The sequence below is a fragment of the Heterodontus francisci genome, chromosome 1 (assembly GCF_036365525.1).
Source record: "Heterodontus francisci isolate sHetFra1 chromosome 1, sHetFra1.hap1, whole genome shotgun sequence".
Lineage (NCBI taxonomy): Eukaryota > Metazoa > Chordata > Chondrichthyes > Heterodontiformes > Heterodontidae > Heterodontus > Heterodontus francisci.
Genome location: NC_090371.1, coordinates 130,081,311 through 130,103,986, shown reverse-complemented (window position 1 = coordinate 130,103,986; position 22,676 = coordinate 130,081,311). Strand labels below are relative to the sequence as shown.

At 44.3% G+C, this 22,676-nt stretch overlaps 1 protein-coding gene across 1 annotated transcript in view; it reads right to left on the bottom strand.

Moving 5' to 3' along the window:
• Nucleotides 1–22,676, bottom strand: part of LOC137372287 (gamma-aminobutyric acid receptor subunit alpha-2-like) — a 449,916-nt gene that overhangs the window by 101,307 nt on the left and 325,933 nt on the right. Inside the window, exon 7 of the mRNA XM_068036058.1 lies at nt 4,096–4,239. Coding sequence (XP_067892159.1) covers nt 4,096–4,239 — 144 coding nt within the window. The remainder of the gene's footprint in view (nt 1–4,095; nt 4,240–22,676) is intronic.

Genomic DNA, 22,676 nt, shown 5'->3' with positions numbered 1-22,676 from the left:
CATTCGACAAGCCATCTGTTCAGATAACGGTTCACACCCGTTTCCCCATGGGTCCTGCAGACCACAGATTCCATCACAAAATGGACAGAATACTAACCTGCCTATCTGTTAAAAAGTGCAACCCGAAATTCGCCAGGGCCATTTAGGCTCATGTTGCACTCTTGAGCCAGAACTTGTCCTCACTGATGCTGTACAGTACTGACTTCATCATAAGTTAAAAGCTGCAGAGGTTGCTCTTTACACTGCACTATGATTAAGGGGGCACTAACTCAGGATCTTACAATATAGAATCATTGCATGGTTACAACACAGAAGGGAGCCATTCAGTCCATTGTGCCTGTGCTGGCTCCCTGCAAGAGCAACTGGCCTCAATTGGCCTCAGGTGGGAAGACTGCCCTCGGCTTTCGCTGCCCCTGACAAAATTCAACAGCAACAGGAAGGCGACAGGCACTCTACCACCCCCTCCCCCACCTTCCCTCACTATTTAATAGGCCCAACTGCCTCCCTGCCACTCCCAAGAGGGCTGATAAAGTGTAGCCCCCCTTCACATCAACCTTAAAGTGTGAATCGGATATCAAGTTGTAAAGTGAGGTGAAGTTGAGTGAGACTCACTCTTCCAGGGAGCCTCACTCCAGTTGTGCCCTGATACTAGTTTCTGGCTGCATTTACACTATAATGGTCAGGATTTTTCCCTCGGCGGATGTGAGCCCTCAACTGACTGAAAGGTTGGTGGCGAGCCCACTTCCGCCTAGCCTGGGGATCTGACCCGCATTTTGTGGTTCCCCGGCTTTTAAATGTTCTGAAGCAGGACTTCCACCCGCTTGAGGCAGGAAGTCCTGCCTAATAGAGCTGTTGGCCAATCAGCAGGCCGGCAGCTCTTAGTCCCAGCAGTGCCACTGGGAGCGGTGGCCACTGCTGGGTCTGTAGCCCAGCTTTGCGAAGAAGATGTCGGGGAGCCCGGAGAACGAAGGTACGTTTTTGGTGCCTCGCCGGGGGTGATTGGTCAGGCCCCGGCGAGGCAAGGGTGGTCGATTGGGGGGACGGGGGAATGTGTTGGGTGTTGGGGGTGGTTGGGGCAGGGGGGCAGCCCTCCGCGGGCACAGAGTGCCTGATCAGGAGGACCCCCCCACAGACCATCAGAGAGCCACCTGTTTTTGTCAGACGGCTTCTCTCGTGCCTGGTCCGCCCAACCAGCCACGTGCAAAATCCCTGTGGCGGTGGGCAGAGGCCATTAGGTGCCTGTTAACTGGCTACTTAAGGGTCTTGATTGGCCAGGGGAGGACAGGTGGTTTTTCGCCGCTGCTGCCCTGTGTAAAGTGACGGTGGAGGCGGCCACGGGTCGGTAAGGGCCCCCCGAGCCTCCCACTCCATTTTACACCCCTCCCCATCCCCCACCACCATCTCGCTCTTTGTGGGGTGGGGGGGAGGGGGGTGAGTAAAATTCTGGCCAATGTTGCAGTCGTCACAGAAATGCAGTTTTAAATAGATTTTATGTAGTTTAAATCAGACTGAACTGAGCATACAAACCCAACTGGATTGACTCATTAATGTTAGTTAAAACAAAGCTGTTGCATTTATGCTTGTTCATCAGTGGAGCAAATAATTACCAGGAGCAATGCATTTCATTTTCATTACCAGTAGTTTTTTTTGTGAATAACTCATGTTAAAATCTCTCAACAGAAATCAGATTCAGCTGAAATATCTTATTATTCCAATGTAACAAACAGTAGCAAATGCCATAATAAAATTATATATCTACCCACAACCACACACAAATTAAAAATGCAGTGCCCTTTATGCATTTCATTACTGCCATTTACTAATAGTTATCTCTGGATCTATTGAAATGTATGTGGTTGCACTCTGCTTTGTAAATTATATTTCAGGCAATTAGATAGATTTTAAGACATTCTGCCCAATGCAGAGGGTGGAACTACTCACGCTAGTTAGGCCACAGCTGGAGTACTGTGTACAGTTCTGGTTGCCACATTATAAGAAGGATGTGATTGCACTGGAGAGGGTGCAGAGGCGATTCACCAGGATGTTGCCTGGGCTGGAGCATCTCAGCTATGAAGAGATACTGGATAGGCTAGGGTTGTTTTCCTTAGAGCAGAGAAGGCTGATGAGGAATATGATTGAGGTATACAAAGTTATGAGGGGCATAGATAGGGTAGATAAGAAGAAACTTTTTCCTTTAGCGGAAGGGTCAATAATCAGGGGGCATAGATTTAAGGTAAGAGGCAGGAGGTTTAGAAGGGATTTGAGGAAAAATGTTTTCACCCAGAGGGTGGTTAGAATCTGGAACACATTGCCTGAAGGGGTGGTAGAGGCAGGGACCCTCACAACATTTAAGAAATATCTAGATGAGCACTTGAAACACCATAGCATACAAGGTTACGGGCCAAGTGCTGGAAAATGGGATTAGAGTAGATAGGTGCTTGATGGCTGGCATGGACACGATGGGCCGAAGGGCCTGTTTCTGTGCTGTATAATTCTGTGACTCTATGAGTCAAGAGCTAAGCCCAGGTAAAATTCAAATAGGGGTCCTGTGCATTACATAAGATCCTGCTTACCATTTTAGGACAGTAGTGGGTGCAGCTTGCACTGCACACGTTTCTTCCAGTATCTGCTAGCGGTCCAGCCAAAAATGAATTTTCTTTATTTTTGTGGAGCTGCAAACAGTAGGAGTGTCCCTCTGAACTCCACAAAACCATATGAGGAAGCAGCTCCTCCGGGCAGCTTCCCATCCTGAGATCAGACCCCCTTCCATGGATCTACTTTTGTCCAACCTTGAAGCTGGACAAGCTGCCTAATATTGGAGTGGCCCAGAGCCAGGTGGCTGCCCCAGGACACTTGTTTTCAGCTTGCAGCCAGCGGGCTGAATGTTGACGAGGCCCAACCGCCAAAATGGGACCAGGCCAGTTGCTGGATGATCAGTTGACACACTCCTCTGGCCATCCAAGGTCCGTCGGAAGGGTATTATACCCCAATATCTGTATTTTTTAATTTGCTTTCTTTGCCTGAGAAAACCAAGCTTTCTCAAATCTGGCGGGGGTGCTTGTGATCAAAAGTAATGAACACCAAAATATTTGTAAACACATTTAAGACACTTCATCAGAATGTGAAAGAACAAAAATTTATATTTCTTTCCCCACTAATTACTAGTATAAAGCAAGCACAAAATTAGCTTAATTTCTCCTGGAAAAAGTCTAGATCAGCCTCTGCAATGGCCTTCAGTTTTAACATTGATCTGAAAAATACATTTCATTTGTAATTAAAACATGCATGCAGTTTTGTTAAAATTAATTATCCCCAGGTAACTGATCTTACAATCAGGATCAAAATAGTGATAAAATGTCATGGACTGGGCAGCTTATTAGCAAGATTCCTCTTTTTAAAACTGCTCACAAACAGCAGCATAGGAGTTGCAGGAGCCTCGCTCAGTCACAGTGAGTCAGGATTTCTAGTTGATCATCTATTCCGGCTCTCACCCATCATAAATACCAGAGGTAGGTTTATTTGCAAAATAGTGATAGAGGCTTAAGCCATTAATGGCACCGCAGGGATTTCACAGCCGTATCTTCACACTCTGGTGGAGTTGGTGGGAGACTGACCTAATCTGACCTACGTGTCTCGAGTTTCCAATTTCATCGGGAATGATAGCTGCTTCATTATTGACAACCTTCCTAACAATATATGGCAGGTTGGGGCCCTGTTCAGGCCATTACAGAAAGGTTGGCCATTTTATTTGGATGGTGGGGGGTGGGGGGCAGCACCTTGTGACTCCTGCCTCCAAATGTGATGTTATGATGGAGAGAGGGACAGACCAAGAAAGTACCCAGGAGAATTTAGAAGAGTACCCAGAAAGGCAGAAACAACTTCCATCCCAAATTCCTACCCTCCCTGCTCAGTAGACAGTAATTCTGCAACCACAACAGACTGGAGTTCTCTGCAAGGATGTTTTTCCCCCAGATGATTACCACAGGCTCAGACTATTGTTTGGACTTTTTGTGCAATAATTTTCATGAAATACCATGCACCCCCCAAATAAATGATTTTTATTCATGTCATCTTTATTTAATCCTCTTTACAAACCTGTACTGGATTGGACAAGCTCTTCCCCCACAGTTTGTCCCAGTAAATCATACTGATTCAGACGAGAGCTATCTGCTCCGACTACCACAGATTTTCCTGGTCCGTTAGTCCAATTGTAATTCACCTCTTTGGATGTATATGCATCTGCAAACATATGAAAGGGAGCTTGATCAAGCAGAATAGAGATTATTGCCATTGGCTAAGATGCCAATCTGAGTCTCTGCCTCCTGTCTCCAGAGGCCAGAATTTAAATACAGTCTAACCAGGGAGATGAAGGCAGAAGGTAGATATTTTTGTTCCTTCAGCAAAATTGCTGGCAGTCTCCAACTGATTATCACTATATGTGAGTCAACATCGCAAAGCCTTTATAAATAAATGGGGCTTACTTTGGCAGCCTCAATTTCTGAAAAGAGCAGGACAAAATTCGGCATAGAAAATGGCAAGATGGAGTACCAGAGACACTCTTTGGGGTTTATAATGAAAATGCTATCTTGCAAGCACAGATATAACAGGAGACCCTGGTCCGGATTTTGCTGTACTAATAATGGTGAGCTGTCAGTGCTCAACATTATTACAGGGTTAAACTAACAACTTCTGGTGTTCATACACGTGGAGATAAATGTGGAAATCCAGAAGTTGCTGTCAGTGACATCCTGCTCCTCCACAGGCTGCACTCTGGCCGATTTCATCAATGGAATTTGCACAGAAATCAATGTTTTGGCATGAACCTAGGCTAATTACTCATTACTAAAGAGTAATGAAAAAATTAAGCATTGTTCAATCAGGATTAACTGAGTTTTTAATGGTGAAATCAGCAGTATGTACTGCTCAACAACCTTTCCAGCCCTGAAAATTTATAAGTGTGGAGCCTATTCCCTCAAAAGAAAATTAATTTTGGAAATGTTTTAAATTTTTTAGAAGTTTTTCTGTTTTTCTATTTAATGGTTCTTGTTTAATCCCACATGAATGTCCCAAACTTGAATTTGCTTGCTATAAAATGATTTAAATGTCATCTATATTTCCTTTTTTTTTACTTCCTGCTTTGCTGTCTGCATGTCTCAGTGGGAATTCTTCAATTTGATTGGTTGGGAAGCCTCTGTGCTGCCCCTGGAGACAGTGACAAATTCAAACAGATGCAGAATGACTGGAAGCCTCCACAGACAAGTCCGTAAAAATCTGTGGGTACCTTACGCCAGGTGAATGGATAAAGCCATTCCTCTGCTGCTCACAGCAAAGTCCGGGCATTTATTACAGTCCACAGATTCAAAGTGGGAAATAGTGCATTCTGCAGCAGTACCAGCTCTCACTGTAATTATATTAATAGACAGCATATAGGTGATGATAGTGAATTCCTATTATGTTGTCACATTTAGCTTGCCAACCAAAGTAACTGACATAAAAACAAGAAATGCTGGAACCACTCAGCAGGTCTGGCAGCATCTGTGGAAAGAGAAGCAGAGTTAACGTTTCGGGTCAGTGACCCTTCTTCGGAACTAGCAAATATTAGAAATGTCAAAGGTTATAAGCAAGTGAGGCGGGGTGGGGTAAGAGATAACAAAGGAGAAGGTATGGATTGGACCAGGCCACATAGCTAACCAAAAGGTCATGGAGCGAAGGCAAACAATATGCTAATGGTGTGTTGAAAGACAAAGCATTAGTACAGATAGGGTGTTAACGGATTGAAGGTAGAACAGCAGCAAGTCCAAACATGAAAAAAACAGTGGGTAAGCAAACTGAACAAACTAAGATGAAATGAAATAAACATGAAAAAAAGTTGTAAAAAATGTAAAAAAGAAAAAATAACTAAAAATAAAAGTAAAATGGGGGGCCCGTCATGCTCTGAAATGACTGAACTCAATGTTCAGTCCGGCAGGCTGTAGTGTGCCTAATCGGTAAATGAACATTTAGTTCAGTCATTTCAGAGCATGACGCGCCCCCCATTTTACTTTTATTTTTAGTTATTTTTTCTTTTTTACATTTTTTACAACTTTTTTTCATGTTTATTTCATTTCATCTTAGTTTGTTCAGTTTGCTTACCCACTGTTTTTTTCATGTTTGGACTTGCTGCTGTTCTACCTTCAATCCGTTAACACCCTATTTGTACTAATGCTTTGTCTTTCAACACACCATTAACATATTGTTTGCCTTTGCTCCATAACCTTTTGGTCAGCTATGTGGCCTTGTCCAATCTACACCTTCTCCTTTGTTATCTCTTACCCCACCCCCGCCTCACTTGCTTATAACCTTTGACATGTCTAATATTTGTCAGTTCCGAAGAAGGGTCACTGACCCAAAACGTTAACTCTGCTTCTCGTTCCATAGGTGCTGCCAGACCTGCTGAGTGGTTCCAGCATTTCTTGTTTTTATTTCAGATTTCCAGCATCCGCAGTATTTTGCTTTTATTTTAAAATAACTGACATGATCAGGATCTCATGATGTTTTCACCAGTTTCACCAATAATCCATTTGAAGTAAAAACAATGTGAAATAAATCTGTTCCTTTCACAAATTATTTGTAATGCAATTTTACAACATATTCATAACACTGCCCCTTTAGAAATAATGACAATCGCCTTCATCTGAATGGCGTGATGACATGTGGGTGCAAAAATATGTAGAGAAAATAAGTCAATAGACAGGTACTGACAAAAACCAGCAAAAAAAAAAGTGATCATCTCTGAAATCCCACAGGGATTCTTCTAGTCCCCTGTCATAACTCAGGAACTTAAACATCATGAGTCATTTACCTGGAGGTTCTGCCGCTCTCCTGTCAAAAGTTACAACAGGAGACTAGGAGAACCCCTATGAAATTTTAGATCCAGTGGTCTTTTCACTTCTGTTTTGTTGAAATCATTTGCACATCAAAATGAGAAATGCAATGCTGAGATCTAGTACTGCACAATTAGAAGCAGAGCAAAGTTCCCTTTAATATATTCTAAATTTATGTCTTAAGCCCGACTCAAAAAAAATTGCCCCTAGTTTTTTTTTTAAATACTTCTTACACCTGCCATTTTGTGCCCTCTAAGAGGCCAATTTATGTTAAGCTATCAGCAGTTTTGTGCTGTGGGCACGGTCCATCGAGAAACTACAGGTGAAATCTTGGATGGAAGTGCAGAATGGGTGACAGAACATAGGTAGCCCGTTTTACACTCTGTCCAATTTTCTTTTCCACAGCCTAAAACAGGCTGCTGATGCGCTATTGCCCATTTTGCACTACTGTCCATGATACACTCTACTCCCACTGTACCAAGATTGCTCTAATTCAAAATGTGTTTGAGTTGGGATAATAATTAGCTGTATTCAGTTTGGTCATTTGGATAGACTGAAACCATAAGCCAATCTGAAGTCCTTTTTTTAATTTTCCTCTATCCTTGCTAACATTTTTCTCTCTTGAAGATGTTGGAGCCAATTTTCTTCCCAGTCCTTATATTGGCACAATATCAGTGGGCCATGATTCTAGCCATCAAACACATTTGCCGCTCCCCCCAACCCAACCCCCCAATCCCAGATAACTTCCTGGAGTCAGTTCCATGAGCTGTCAGCGGGACACTCAGCTGCATTGGGGAAGCCCGTTTCAAGGGAGAAGGGAAATGAGTGCTGGAAGCATTGGAAGCCTGCAGCAACATTGCATGGTTGCCTCTGGAGCATCCGGCAAGTTTTTTTAATTAAAACATTTGGGGCATTACTTTTAATGGATGGAAGACAAGAGTCTGCACTGCCTGCGTGTTTACTCCTCACTTAATCATAACAGCTAATAGATTCTCAAAACAGCCTGTCATACTTGACAGTGGCAACAACCGATCGACAAAAAAAGTGCATATAAAGGAATATTAACAATTATTCTCCATTTTCAAAATGGTTGAGATATATTTCTTTGAAAACCAGATGTGTATATCTAAGAAAGTGGAAAATAGATGGTACTGTCAGAACTTTGTAGAGAATGAGTCTGACAGTAAATGGAATAGTCTAGTAAAGTGGAAATATATTAACACAGCCATCAAAAAGTAATGAGAAGTGACTACCATTAGCATTCTATTGAGTTGTGGAGTGATTTAGTCCTGTGTACACATCTGCTTTTGTTGCTACTTTCAGATATGAAGCACATCTCATAAATAACAAGCATTTTTGTGAACTGTAGTTTTATAATCAGGTGACTGCACACCACTTCAAGAAACTGTATCATTTAGGATATTTATGAGTTTCTCTGAGTGATAGATCATCAGTGACAACAGGAATTAGAAAACTGCAAGATTCTAAAATCACTGCCGTCACATATCAACAAGCAAAAGTCCTAGGGCAGACTGGGGGGTAAATCGAAAAACTCACTCAAAATGTCAAGAACAGCATAAATTATATCACAATAGTATGGTTTGGTGATTTTTAATGCAGGTACAAGACATTATGCCCATGGAATATAATGATGGAGATCAATCTTTACTGCTACTTCAGACACTATTCATCTTCTTCTTTCTTTTTTCTTTGGCCTCCTTGACTCGAGAGACAATGCGTAAGTGCCTAGAGGTGGTCAGTGGTTTGTGAAGCAGCACCTGGGGTGGCTATAAAGGCCAATTCTAGAGTGACAGACTCTTCCACAGGTGCTGCAGATAAAATTGGTTGTCGGGGCTGTTACACAGTTGGCTCTCTCCTTGTGCTTCTGTCTTTTTTCCTGCCCACTGCTAAGTCTCTTCGACTCACCACTCTTTAGCCCCCCCTTTATGGCTGTCCGCCAGCTCTGGCGATCACTGGCAACTGACTCCCACGACTTGTAGTCAATGTCACAGGACTTCATGTTGCGTTTGCAGACATCGTTAAAGCGGAGATATGGACAGCCGGTGGGTCTGATACCAGTGACGAGCTCGCTGTACAATGCGTCCTTGGGGTTCCTGCCATCTTCCATGCAGTTCACATGGCCAAGCCATCTCAAGCGCCGCTGGCTCAGTAGGGTGTATATGCTGGGGATGTTGGCCGCCTCGAAGACTTCTGCGTTGGAGATACGGTCCTGCCACCTGATGCCAAGGATTCTCCGGAGGCAAAAAAGATGGAATGAGTTGAGACGTCGCTCTTGGCCGACATACATTGTCCAGGCCTCGCTGCCGTAGAGCAAGGTACTGAGGACACAGGGTTGAAACACTCGGACTTTTGTGTTCCGTGTCAGTGCGGCATTTTCCCACACTCTCTTGGCCAGTCTGGACATAGCAGCGGACACCCTTCCCATGCGCTTGTTGATTTCTGCATCGAGCAACAGGTTACTGGTGATAGTTGAGCCTAGGTAGGTAAACTGTTGAACCACTTCCAGAGCGTGGTCGCCGATATTGATGGATGGTGCATTTCTGACGTCCTGTCCCATGATGTTCGTTTTCTTGAGGCTGATGGTTAGGCCAAATTCATTGCAGGCAGCTGCAAGCCTGTCGATGAGTCTCTGCAGACACTCTTCTGTGTGGGATGTTAATGCAGCATCGTCAGCAAAGAGGAGTTCCCTGATGAGGACCTTCCGTACTTTGGTCTTTGCTCTAAGACGGGCAAGGTTGAACAACCTGCCATCTGATCTTGTGTGGAGGAAAATTCCTTCTTCTGAAGACTTGAATGCATTTGAGAGCAGCAGTGCGAAGAAGATCCCAAATAGTGTAGGTGCGAGAACACAGTCCTGTTTCACGCCACTCAGGATAGGAAAGGCAGCCCAGTCTCTGCCAGTCATGGATGAGCTAGACGAACAGCCAACAAAATTCGAACTCAGTGATGCCATTGATTCATTAGCCAGTGGAAAAACCCCTGGAAAGGACGGCATTACCCCTGAAATAATCAAGAGTGCCAAGCCTGCTATACTCTCAGCACTCCATGAACTGCTTTGCCTGTGCTGGGATGAGGGAGCAGTACCACAGGACATGCGCAACGCCAATATCATCACCCTCTATAAGAATAAGGGTGACCGCGGTGACTGCAACAACTACCGTGGACTCTCCCTGCTCAGCATAGTGGGGAAAGTCTTCACTCGAGTCGTTTTAAACAGACTCCAGAAGCTGGCTGAGCGTGTCTACCCTGAGGCACAGTGCAGCTTTCGAGCAGACAGATCCACCATTGATATGCTGTTCTCCCTTCGCCAGCTACAGGAGAAATGCCGCGAACAACAGATGCCCCTCTACGTTGCCGTCATAGATCTCACCAAAGCCTTTGACCTCGTCAACAGACGTAGTCTTTTCAGACTACTAGCAAAGATCGGAAGTCCACCAAAGCTACTAAGTATCATCACGTCATTCCATGATAATATGAAAGGCAGAATTCAGCATAGCGAAACCTCATCAGACCCATTTCCTATCCTGAGTGGCGTGAAACAAGGCTGTGTTCTCGCACCTACACTATTTGGAAACAGGGCTGTGTTCTTCAGACACTATGATACAGACAAAATCTGTGTCACTATACTGTCTTTGATGTGATTTGTAGGGCAAAATAAATGTAAAACATTAGACATTTGGTTTACCACTACATAAGGTAATGCCCTCAGATGTATTCAAATAGCTTTCTCATACAGTAGATCAGAAAATCCTTGGATGTGAAATGGAGTGGAAATCCCCTGCGCCACTAATTTCTACACCAGCCTGACTGGAGTATCCAGGATCACAGTGGGATGAGACAATTTAAACACTGCTGGCTGGGACCTGTACGAGTATGGGCCCACATTGGAATTTGCAGGGGGGTGCGGGTAAAGTTGGGGGAGACAATACATCATGGACGGCTGCTCAGGGATGCCTCTGGTGGACATATGTCCAAAGGTTTCTTCCATGCAGTAAATTCTACTCCTTTGTAGGAGAATCTATGTAAACAACATTAAATATTCCATTCTGGGGTCTGAGACTCTGGTGTGCTCCACTTCTGCCCCTTTAAGCATCACTGCAGCTCAGCAGGTGGGAGCTGTGGATGGCAATAACCATTTACTTCTCTGTAGATTGTTATTGGAGAATGGAATGCTTTGTCACATGAAATAGTTAAGCAAAGACACTTGCATTTTTTAAGGGAAAATTGGATAAATATTTGAAGCAGAGGAAAATACAATGCTGTCGGAAGAACACGAAGTACTGGCATTCATTATGGATTGCTCCAGAGAAGTGTTGGCATAGATTTAATGGACTGAATTATCATCTCCTGTGAATTATCATCTCCTGTGAATTATCATCTCCTGTGCTGTAAACCTCTATGGTTCTAAAAGGCCTTGTCAATGACTGGAACCCATGTGGGGAGGCAGAATAAAGTTAAGGGATAGATGCTGGTGTGGAAATGGAACTTGATGTACAAATTTAGGTGGACAATAAATAGTAAGTTGGAACGGTACTTGATATTGCAAATATTTTGACAACTGTATATGAAGATTTTTAATGTCACTTGGTCACCAAATTCGCTTGAGAGCAAATTAGTTTATCTGTGTAACTCTAAATCTTATCTCTCCTTATCATCTACGTTGCCTTCATAGATCTCACCAAAGCCTTTGACCTCGTCAGCAGATCACTATCCACAACTTCAATGTTCCAAAACCTAAGGCTATCCAATGATGAAATATAATAGTCATGTTTTCCAGACTGCAGAAAGAAATCTTGCTTGCTCTTATATGAAAAACAGTCCAAAGCCTTAAAGGCACAAAACCGAATCATTGCCAGAGTCCACTGCCCACAACATCAAGAGGAAATGATTGACTGTCACTCCTCTTCCAAGATTCTGAGTGACGAGATAATGTAAACATTTCTAGTACATAAGTCATGTCTATCTGAAAACATGAGCTGTTGCAGCTGCATTTCAACATTCTTTTATTCAGAAAATCTGCACAAAATGTCAGCAACAAAATGTTACTCACGACATCTGCTACCATTCGAACTCTCCCAGATAGTGTTACCATCTGTCACTTTGCCCTTTGCAATGTATTTAAAAGCAAAGTTAAATACTGTTGAACCAGGATTATTGCACCACACATTAGGCGATGGGAAATTGTTTTTTGCTTGGTCTTTGTATTTGGGCAATGCTGGCTAGACCATATTTATTGTTAATTTCTAATTTACCTAAGAAAATGGTATGGTACTTTGCCTTGAATGCTGTAGTCCTTCAGAATAATATATCACTTGGAGCTGATGCTGTTCTCACATTGCTGCTCTTGTCCTTATTGGGTGTAGACAGAGGTGCTGCTGAAGTAACTTTGGTAAGTTGCTGTAGTGCATCTGTGCATTGTACATACTGCAAGCACAGTATGTCGGCGATGAAGGAGATGAATTCCAAGTAGACACTGAGTCTAGTGGCAGGGGCATCGATAAAGTGAATTGTTTTATCCTGGATAGTCTCAAGCTTCTTGAGTATTGTTGCAACTACACACATCCAGGTAAATAGAGAGTATTCCATTACACTCTGGACTTGAGCCTTGGAGATTGAGATTAGGCTTTGAGGGGTCAGGGGTTGAGTCACACTTTACGAAGTACTCAGCCTCAACCTCTGTTCTGCTATTGCAGCGACAGTCTTGATGTGGCTGTTCCAGTTCAGCTTCCAGTCAGTGGTGACACAAAGATGTTGATGCTGGTGCCATTGAAGGTCAAGAAGACATGCTAGGCTTTCTCTTGCTTAAGATGGTCATTATCTGGTAATTACATGGTGCAAATGTTACCTGCCGCTTGCCAACTCAAACCTGAATGTCATCCAGATCGGTGTATGCTGTCCTGGGTTACTTCATTATTGGAGATTTGTGAATGCAGCTGAACACTGCGCAACAGTCAGTGAAATGCCCAGATCTGGTCTTATGGTGGAGAGAAGGTCACGATAGAACAGCTGATGATGCCTGTGTCAAGAACACTTCCATGAGGTTGTGATCACTAACTTGCTAAGATCACACCACTTCTTCTGCAGCAAGTATGACCCTACCTACTTGAGGGTTTTCCCTTTAACCCACATTAATTTCAGTTTTTCTGGGGCTCCTTGCTGTCATACTCAGTTAAATGCTGCCTTGAGAAGTATAACAGGTAAGGCAGATGAACTTAGAGCTTCGATTAGTACTTGGAACTATGATGTTGTTGCTATTACAGAGACTTGGTTGAGGGAAGGACAGGATTGGCAGCTAAATGTTCCAGGCTTTAGAAGCTTCAGGCGGGATAGAGGGGGATGTAAAAGGGGTGGGGGAGTTGCATTACTGGTTAAGGAGAATATCACAGCTGTACTGCGGGAGGACACCTCAGAGGGGTCATGCAGCGAGTCAATATGGGTGGAGCTCAGGAATAGGAAGGGTTCAGTCACGATGTTGGGGGTTTACTACAGGCCTCCCAACAGCCAGCGGGAGGTAGGGGAGCAGATATGTAGACAGATTTTGGAAAGATGTAAAGGTAACAGGGTTGTAGTGGTGGGTGATTTTAACGTCCCCAATATTGACTGGGACTCACTTAGTGCTAGGGGCTTGGATGGGGCAGAATTTGTGAGCAGCATCCAGGAGGGCTTCTTGAAACAGTATGTAGATAGTCCAACTAGGGATGGGGCCATTCTGGACCTGGTATTGGGGAATGAGCCCGGCCAGGTGGTCGAAGTTTCAGTGGGGGAGCATTTCGGGAGCAGTGACCATAATTCCATAAGTTTTAAGGTACTTGTGGATAAGGATAAGAGTAGTCCTCGGGTGAAGGTGCTAAATTGGGGGAAGGCTAATTATAACAATATTAGGCAGGAACTGAAGAATTTAGATTGGGGGCGGCTGTTTGAGGGTAAATCAACATCTGACATGTGGGAGTCTTTCAAACGTCAGCTGATTAGAATCCAGGACCAGCATGTTCCTGTGAGGAAGAAAGACAAGTTTGGCAAGTTTCGGGAAGCTTGGATAACACGGGATATTGTGAGCCGAGTCAAAAAGAAAAAGGAAGCATTTGTAAGGGCTGGAAGGCTCGGAACAGATGAAGCACTTGAGGAATATAAAGACAGTAGGAAAGAACTTAAGCAAGGAGTTAGGAAGGCTAAAAGGGGTCATGAAAAGTCATTGGCAAACAGGATTAAGGAAAATCCCAAGGCTTTTTACACATATATAAAGAGCAAGAGGGTAACCAGGGAAAGGGTTAGCCCACTCAAGGACAGAGATGGGAATCTATGCGTGGAGCCAGAAGAAATGGGTGAGGTGCTAAATGAGTACTTTGCATCAGTATTCATCAAGGAGAAGGACTTGGTGGTTGATGAGCCTAGGGAAGGGAGTGCAGATAGTCTCAGTCATCTCATTATCAAAAAGGAGGTGTTGGGTGTCTTGCAAAGCATTAAGGTAGATAGGTCCCCAGGGCCTGATGGGATCTACCCTAGAATACTGAGGGAGGCAAGGGAAGAAATTGCTGGGGCCTTGACAGAAATCTTTGCATCCTCATTGGCTACAGGTGAGGTCCCAGAGGACTGGAGAATAGCCAATGTTGTTCCTTTGTTTAAGAAGGGTGGTAAGGATAATCCAGGAAATTATAGGCCGGTGAGCCTTACGTCAGTGGTAGGGAAATTATTAGAGAGGATTCTTCGGGACAGGATTTACTCCCATTTGGAAACAAACAAACTTATTAGCGAGAGGCAGCATGGTTTCGTGAAGGGGAGGTCGTGTTTTACTAATTTGATTGAGTTTTTTGAGGAAGTGACGAAGATGATTGATGAGGGAAGGGCGGTGGATGTTGTCTATATGGACTTTAGTAAAGCCTTTGACAAGGTCCCGCATGGCAGACTGGTGAAAAAGGTGAAGTCACACGGGATCAGAGGTAAGCTGGCAAGATGGATACAGAACTGGCTCAGTCACAGAAGACAGAGGGTAACAGTGGATGGGTGTTTTTCTGAATGGAGGGATGTGACTAGTGGTGTTCCACAGGGATCAGTGCTGGGACCTTTGCTGTTCGTAGTATATATAAATGATTTGGAGGAAAATGTAGCTGGTCTGATTAGTAAGTTTGCGGACGACACAAAGGTTGGTGGAGTTGCGGATAATGATGAGGATTGTCAGAGGATACAGCAGGATATAGATCGGTTGGAGACTTGGGCGGAGAAATGGCAGATGGAGTTTAATCCGGACAAATGTGAGGTAATGCATTTTGGAAGGTCTAATGCAGGTGGGAGGTATACAGTAAATGGCATAACCCTTAGGAGTATTGACAGGCAGAGAGATCTGGGCGTACAGGTCCACAGGTCACTGAAAGTGGCAATGCAGGTGGATAAGGTAGTCAAGAAGGCATACGGCATGCTTGCCTTCATCGGTCGGGGCATAGAGTATAAAAATTGGCAGGCTTGGAGGGCCGAATGGCCTGTTCCTGTGCTGTACTGTTCTTTGTTCTTTGTTTGTTCTTTGATGTTGATTATTTATATTCTTTGTACAATACCGACTCTTTCTGTCCTCTTAACCACTTGGGTTAACTTATCTTTGTTACAGCTATCTCTAGTTCTTTTGGCCTCCTTATCTCGAGAGACAATGGGTAAGCGCCTGAAGGCGGTCAGTGGTGTGTGGAGCAGCGCCTGGAGTGGCTGTAAAGGCCAATTCTAGAGTGACAGGCTCTTCCACAGGTGCTGCAGAAAAATTTGATTGTCGGGGCTGTTACACAGTTGGCTCTTCCCTTGCGCCTCTGTCTTTTTTCCTGCCAACTGCTAAGTCTCTTTGACTCGCCACACTTTAGCCCCGCCTTTATGGCTGTCCGCCAGCTCTGGCGAACGCTGGCAACTGACTCCCACGACTTGTGATCAATGTCACAGGATTTCATGTCGCGTTTGCAGACGTCTTTAAAGCGGAGACATGGACGGCCGATGGGTCTGATACCAGTGCTCACTGTACAATGTGTCTTTGGGGATCCTGCCATCTTCCATGCGGCTCACATGGCCAAGCCATCTCAAGCGCCGTTGACTCCGTAGTGTGTATAAGCTGGGGATGTTGGCCGCCTCGAGGACTTCTGTGTTGGAGATACGGTCCTGCCACCTGATGCCAAGTATTCTCCGGAGGCAGCGAAGATGGAATGAATTGAGACGTCGCTCTTGGTTGACATACGTTGTCCAGGCCTCGCTGCCATAGAGCAAGTTACACTCTCATTAACTATGTAACCTGACATATAAAGGCATGCTGGTCTCAAGAATGTTTGACTCCAATATTAACTTCGAGGCACGATCAGTGCAGGCGGGGGTCTGCTATTGCTTGGGCAAATTGGAAATGTTTTCAACATGTCTGTCTGTGACATTTTCATGCAGTCACCTCAGTATAATTTTATTTCTAGGTTTGGTGTTGAATCCTTGGCAGTGGGCATGATGTGGACCCGCATGACACAATCTCAATTTGAGTTTTTCAAGGGGCGATCCATTGCAGAAGAGATCGCAGAACACTAGGAAAAGGTAAAGAACTGGAAGAGCCCTCCAAATATCTTGCAGCTGACAAATCCAGAGGAAGAATCTGAAGATGAATGGTGTTTCAGCATCCCTGGTCATCCGAGATTGCGACTTTCCAGCTACCAGCTGACATAATGAAATTTCATCAGTCTACATGTCAGATAACATTCATGTTAACTTGATTTTAGCCGCGAATGAAATATGATCATCTTCACAGAATCACAGAATTGTTACAGCACAGGAGGCCATTCATCCCGCCATGTCTGCACTAGCTCTCTGAAGGAGCAATTCACCTAGTGCCACTTCCCCGCCTTCTCCCCATAGCCCTGCACATTCTTCCTTTTCAGATAATAATCCAATTCCCTCTTGAATGCCTCGATTGAACCTGCCTCCACCACACTCTCAGGCAGTCCATTCCAGATTCTAATCTCATGTCTCCATTGCTTCTTTTTCTAATTACCCTATATCTCTGTCCTCTTGATCCTTCCACCAGTGGGAAAAGTTTTTTTCCCTATCTACTCTGTCCAGGCCCTTCTTGATTTTGAATACCTCTATCAAATCTCCTCTCAACCTTCTCTCAAATCTCCTCTCAACCTTCTCTTCTCCAAGGACAACAGTCCCAACTTCTCCAATCTATCCACGTAACTGAAGTTCCCTGGAATCATTCTCGTGAATCTTTTCTACACTCTAATGCCTTCACATCTTTCCGAAAGTGTGATGCCCAGAATTGGACAATAAACTCCAGTGGAAACTGAACCAGTGTTTTATGCAATTTTAACATAACTTTCTTGCTTTTATACTCTATGCCACTGTTAATAAAGCCTCGGATGCCTTAATAACAGCTCTCTCAACCTGTCCTGCCACCTTCAATGACTTATGCACATATACACCCATGTCCCTCTGCTCCTGAATCTCCTTTAGAATTGATTCTGTTATTCTATATTGTCTCCCCATGTTCCTCCTACCAAAATGAATCACTTCACACTTCTCTGCATTAAGTTTCATTTGCCACTTGTGCACCCATTCCACCAAACTGTCTATGTCCTTTTGAAGTTCTACACTATCCTCCTCATTGTTCACAATGCTTCCAAGTTTTGTATTATCAGCAACTTTTGAAATTGTCCCCTGTACACCAAGATTGAGCACATTAATCTGTATAAGGAAGAGTAGGGGTCCGAACACCTACCCCTGGGGAACTCCACTACAAATCTTTCTCTAGTCAAAAAAACATCCATTAACCACTACTCTTTGTTTCCTGTCACTCAGACAATTTTGTATCCGTGTTGCTACCATCCCTCTTATTCCATGAGCTATAACTTTACTCACAAGTCTGTTGTGTAGAAATGTATCAAATGACTTTTGGAAGTCCACGTACACCACGTCAAAAGCATTGCCCTCATTAACCCTCTCAGTTACCCCTTCAAAAAACTCTAGCAAGTAAGTTAAACATAATTTTCCTTTAAGAAATCCATGTTTGCCTTCCTTAATTATCCAACATTCGCTCAAGTGACTATTAATTTTGTTCCAAATTATTGTTTCAAGAGATTTCCCCACCACTGAGGTTAAACTGACTGGCCTGTAGTTGCTGGACTTATCTTTATACTCTTTTTGAACATTTGTAACATTTGCAATTCTCAGTCCTCTGGCACAACCTCTGAGTCTAAGGAAGACTGAAAAATTATGGCCAGTGCCTCCAGAATTTTCACTCTCATTTCCCTTAGTATCCTTGGATGCATCTCATCCGGACCTGGTGCTTTATCAACTTTAAGTACAGCTAGCCTATCCAATACCTTCTCCTTATCAAATTTAAACCCTTCAAGGGCTGGATTTGAAACGACGAGCTCAAAAAATTGGGCCGCACGCCAAAGAGCCGCCACAATCTCCCGCACAGTGGCTTATTTAAACAGCCTGGGCGGCACAAAGTTTAAGGTCCAACCCTTCCCACCATCCCCTACACCCATTATGTTTATTTGACTCCATTCCCTCATCCTCACACTGACAAACCTACCTCCTCTCCCCTCCCACCAGTGTGGTGCTGCATTACCCCGGAAGGGGATTTGAAGGCACTGTTGCCGCCGAGCCAAAGATCGTGGGGAGCGGGGGAGGCCCTCATGATTGCAGGTAAGTCTATTTAAATGTTCCTTCCTAAGGTAAGGGGACCAAAACCGCACACAGTAATCCAGGTACGGCCTAACCAAGGTTCTATACAATTGAAGCAAGACTTCACGACTCCTGTACTCAAATCTGCTTACAATAAAGGCTAACATACCATTAGTCTGCTTAATTGCTTGCTGCACCTGCATGTTAGCTTTCACTGACTTATTGACAAGGACACCCAGGTCCCTTTGTACATCTACACTTTCTAATCTCTTACCATTTAAGAAATACTCTGTACATCTATTCCTCCTATCAAAGTGGATAACCTCACATTTTTCCACATTGTATTCCATCTGCCACGTTCTTGCCCACTCACTTAGTCTTTCCAAATCCCGTTGAAGCCACTTTGCATCTTCCTCACTACACACATTCCCACCTAGTTTTGTATCATCAGCGAACTTGGAAATACTACATTTGGTTCCCACATCCAAATTATTGATATATATTGTGAACTGCTGGGGCCCAAGCACTGATCCCTGCGGTACCCCACTAATCACAGCTTGCGAGAATGACCCGTTTATTCCTACTGTCTGTTTTCTACCTGTTAACCAATCTTTAATCCATGCCAGTATATTACCTCCTATCCCAAGTGCTTTAATTTTGCTAACCAACCTCATGTGGGGGACTTTATCAAAGGCCTTCTGAAAATCCAAGTACCGACTCCCTTTTCTCAATTCTGTTAGTAACATCCTCAGAAAACTCCAACAGGTTTGTCAAACATGATTTCCCATTCATAAATCCACATTGACTATGACCAATCAGATCATTATTATCCAAGTGTCCATTAATCACATCCTTTAGAATACATTCCAGCATTTTCCCAATGACTGATGTAAGGCTAACAGGTCTGTAATTCGTTATTTTCTCTCCCTCTCTTTTTAAATAGTGGGGTGACATTTGTGACCTTCCAATCTGCAGGAACCACTCCATAATCTATAGAATGTTGGAAGATGATCACCAATGCATCCACTATCTCCACAGCTACCTCTTTCAACACTCTGGGATGTAGAATATCAGGTCCTGGGGACTTATCAGCCTTCAGCCCATTCATTTCTCCAATAAAACCTTCTTACTAATACTAATATATGCATAGTTACCCTAAAAACCCTTTTTTACTTTCTCCCTTACTCTGAACCCATGTAATAACGTACTATTTCCTATCCTAGTGCTATTTGTCTCTCCCAGTGTTCTGTGCACCTTTGTATTCCTCTCTGATATTGCCTTCTGGTTCCAACAAGCATGCATTGTGATAAGTTCCAACATGCTTGCCTTGCCAGTGCTAATTCATATCTTTTCTTTCATGTTGCATGTCGCAACAGTTGCTGGACCAGAAGGATGATGAATCGTCATAGGAGCTTATTCCTTCTGAAGGTGCACTGTCACAGGACTCATGCTTGCCATGCACTGGCACAGATACTCGCACTTCAGTAGGTCCAGTTAGATGATAGCTGGATTTTCATCCGGTGACTCTCAGTTCACAAGTGAACAAGAGCAGACAGTGGTGGCAGGGACAGCTGTGGAGTGTCTGCATCGGAGGCAGAGTCCTCTCCAAGCTCTGCTCAGCTGGACACAGATGCTGTATCCTGGGGGCTGTTGACGAAAAGGATAATCATTAAGAGGCAGCTGAAAATTTGCAATGTACTGACAGGCCTTCTGTGCACACTATCTATGATTGCAGAAAATGGACGTGTTCACCTCAAGCATGAGTGGGTTGTTGTCGATGGCACTGTGAGCCAAATCCATAGAACATCAACCACGGCAATTAAATACATTTTGACAATGGCCGATGCTAACATGTCTGGTGCCTTGGATAGGATGGCAGATACCTTCCCATGGGCCTTACAGCAAATCTTCAGCTGAATGGTCAGAGTAAAGTGCGACTGGCCCATGAGAGGGATGATGGGAAAAGGGGACATGGAAGTGGGAATGCCACTCAAAGAACTCCCTCTTTTCACCCATTGTTCCCCCTCAGTCAGTAACCGACATGCTGTCTCCTCTCCAGCTGCAGGTGCTGACAGAGCAGTCTTTGGCAGGGCCCTCACAGTCTCCAAAACCCAGAGGTCATCAGCCAAGAGCACCTCAGCGGTCGGAGCCGGGATCTGAGCACTGTTCCCCTACCTTTGCTGAAGCCACTGGGGTTGCACCACCATAGGAGCGGTAGGAAAAGGAAGAGTAAAGCTTTGTAGTTGCACATGGGTGTTTGGGAAAATGTTTTGTTGTTAAGTTTCTATTCTTTAATAGAATCATGTAAAACTTCCGTGTTGCCCATCAGTTGCTTGTTGATGATGTGAAGGCATGAACTGATAGAGACCAATGGGGGGATGTGCAATGGGTGGTTGGTTGGTCGCATGGTTGCTTTGTGTCATTGTGATTTGTGGAGGCTGGGAGGTGGGGAAGGGGCAAGAATGGTCATTGGATACAGTTGTTGTATAGGTCCAGTGATGGTAACTAACAGATCCTTACAGCTAGAAGGAAATCCCTGGCACCCTGGGCAGTAATGCAAGAGGCTGGTACTGTATTGGGGTCACCACCATCATCCTCAGCCTCCTCCTCCTCGGATTCATCTGTAAACTATGTGTGCTCAATACCTTGTTCCTCCTGCACTCCATCCCTCGTTGCTGCACAATGTTGTGCAGAGTGCAGCAGAACACAATCATTCTGGAGACCCTGGCTGGCAACTACTGAAGAGTGCCTCCAGATGTGTACAGGCACCTAATATTAGTCGCTTGCTCAGTGACACATCTGGTAGTCATATAGCTGTTGTTGTATCACTCTTCAGCTTCATTGGATAGGTTTCTAATGTGTGTTATCAGCCTCGTTTGAAGAGGTATCCACTGTCTCCTCGCAACAATCTTTTAAGTCTGCTTGCAGGTCTAAAGACATCAGGGAGCTTGGACTGCCGCAGGATGAAAACATCACAGCAGCTTCCCCGGAATCTAGCGCACACCTGCAAAAAATTTTTTCTTGTGGTTGCTCACCAAATGCACATTGATGCAATTAAAGTGCTTGCGGTTTACAAATATTCCTGTTTGATTCAAGGGGGCGTGGATTGGCATGTGTGTGGAGTCGATAATGCCCTGCACCTGTGCAAAGTCAGCCAATGACACAAACATGAGCACCCACTCCTTCTGACTGGCATCATCGCAGTGAAACTGGCTATTTGATGGCCTTGGCAAACAACCCACCAGTGACCTGTCTTATACATCTGCATGCAGCCAATTGGGAGATCCTGTATATATCTCTGGCACAGCCCTGGAAGGAGCTGAAGGCAAAATAGTTGAGGGCGGTGGTCACTTTCACAGACACTGGTAATGTATGGTCACCAAGTTCAGCAGGAAGCAGGTCTTCTTCTAGCAGGTTGCAGATGTCTGCCACCAACTGATGTGACAACCTCAGTCTGTGGAAGCACTGCTCTTTGGAGAGGTTAAGGAAACTGAGCCTCTGCTTGTACACCCTGGTACACAGGTAGTGCCTCCTGAAACCTCAACTACTCTGCTCCACCACTCTCTGCTCACCATCAGCATGTTTCTTCACAGCAGGCTCTTGTTGCTGATGGTCGTCTCGTTCCTCATCTGATGCCAGCCACATTAGTCTAAGTCTCAATACCTCCAAAGTGCAGAAACTAATCTCTCACCCTAAGTACTGTGAACAAACCCTTGCCCAGTGGTAGGGATCTGTGCTTCTTCAATTCTGGTCTCTTGAGCATTGCTGATTTAATCACTCCATCATTGGCAGCCATACCTTCAGCTGCCCAGGCCCTAAGCTCTGGAATTCCCTCCCTAAAATTCTACACCTCTTCTTCGCTTTCCTCCTTTAAGATGCTCCTTAAAACATACTGCTTTGACCAAGCTTTTGGTCATCTGCCTGAATATCTCCTTATGTGGCTCAGTGCAAAATTTTGTTTGACAAAGTTCCTATGAAGTGTCCTTGGAGGTTTTACTATGTTTAAGGCCCTATTTAAAAGTTGTTGTAGCTAAGAATTACCATCGTGTATTCAGCTTAGGTTCAATACGATTTTCAGGAAACCCATGAAACCCATGGATGCAGCGTTAAATTTGAATGTAGGTTGAAATATCATTAGAGTTGAGTGATTAGCAT